General features: G+C 50.9%; 1 protein-coding gene across 1 annotated transcript in view; it reads right to left on the minus strand.

Moving 5' to 3' along the window:
* Positions 1 to 733, minus strand: part of IQCH (IQ motif containing H) — a 129,100-nt gene that overhangs the window by 14,848 nt on the left and 113,519 nt on the right. The window contains exon 18 of the mRNA XM_015414596.1: positions 174 to 341. Coding sequence (XP_015270082.1) covers positions 174 to 341 — 168 coding nt within the window. The remainder of the gene's footprint in view (positions 1 to 173; positions 342 to 733) is intronic.

Raw genomic sequence — 733 nt, forward strand, 5'->3', positions numbered from 1 at the left:
GGCATATGCAAATAAGTTATGCTAATGAGTTATGCTAATGAGCTCCGGCAGCTCTTTTTCTACAACAAGACCCCTGCTCAAACCACTGCCAACCCTCAAACGCGTGCTTGCCTGCCGGTTGGGTCTTAGGATGAAGCGACTGACTTAAAAAACCCTCCCGGGGCACTGCTTACAGTTTGGGGTTGTTCCTTCGGGACTTGCCAGAATTTCAGTTTCCTGGGAACCAGCTGCACCTCGAAGCGGCTCGACCAGCCGTCCAGCTTCCCGTTCGTTACGTAGAGCAAGACCTGCGTCAGGGCCAAGTGGTCGCTGTAGTGGAGATCCAGGTCTACGGCCCACACCTAACGGGGAAAAGCACCAGAAGGACATGTAAGAGAAGTTTCAATTGCGGCTCTCTTTAAAAACACACACACACCCCAAATGCAGTTTCAGAGGGAAGCCAAGTTCATCTGCGGGAGAAGAGCGAGGTTTGATCCCGGGAGCACCTCAGCAAACAGCAAGATTTTGGGGGTAGGAGCTTTCGGGATTCAGAGCTCTAGCTTGGACTCTCTGAAGCGCCTACCCCCAAAATCTTATTGGAGAAGAAGAAGAAGAGGAGGAGGAAGAGGAGAAGAAGAGGAGGAGGAAGAAGAAGAGGAGGAGGAGGAGGAAGAAGAAGAGGAAGAAGAAAAAGACGAGGAGGAAGAAGAAGAGGAAGAGGAGGAAGAAGAAGAAGAAGAAGAGGAAGAAGAAG

The sequence above is a fragment of the Gekko japonicus genome, unplaced genomic scaffold, assembly GCF_001447785.1.
Source record: "Gekko japonicus isolate JY-2015 unplaced genomic scaffold, Gekko_japonicus_V1.1 scaffold698, whole genome shotgun sequence".
NCBI lineage: Eukaryota > Metazoa > Chordata > Lepidosauria > Squamata > Gekkonidae > Gekko > Gekko japonicus.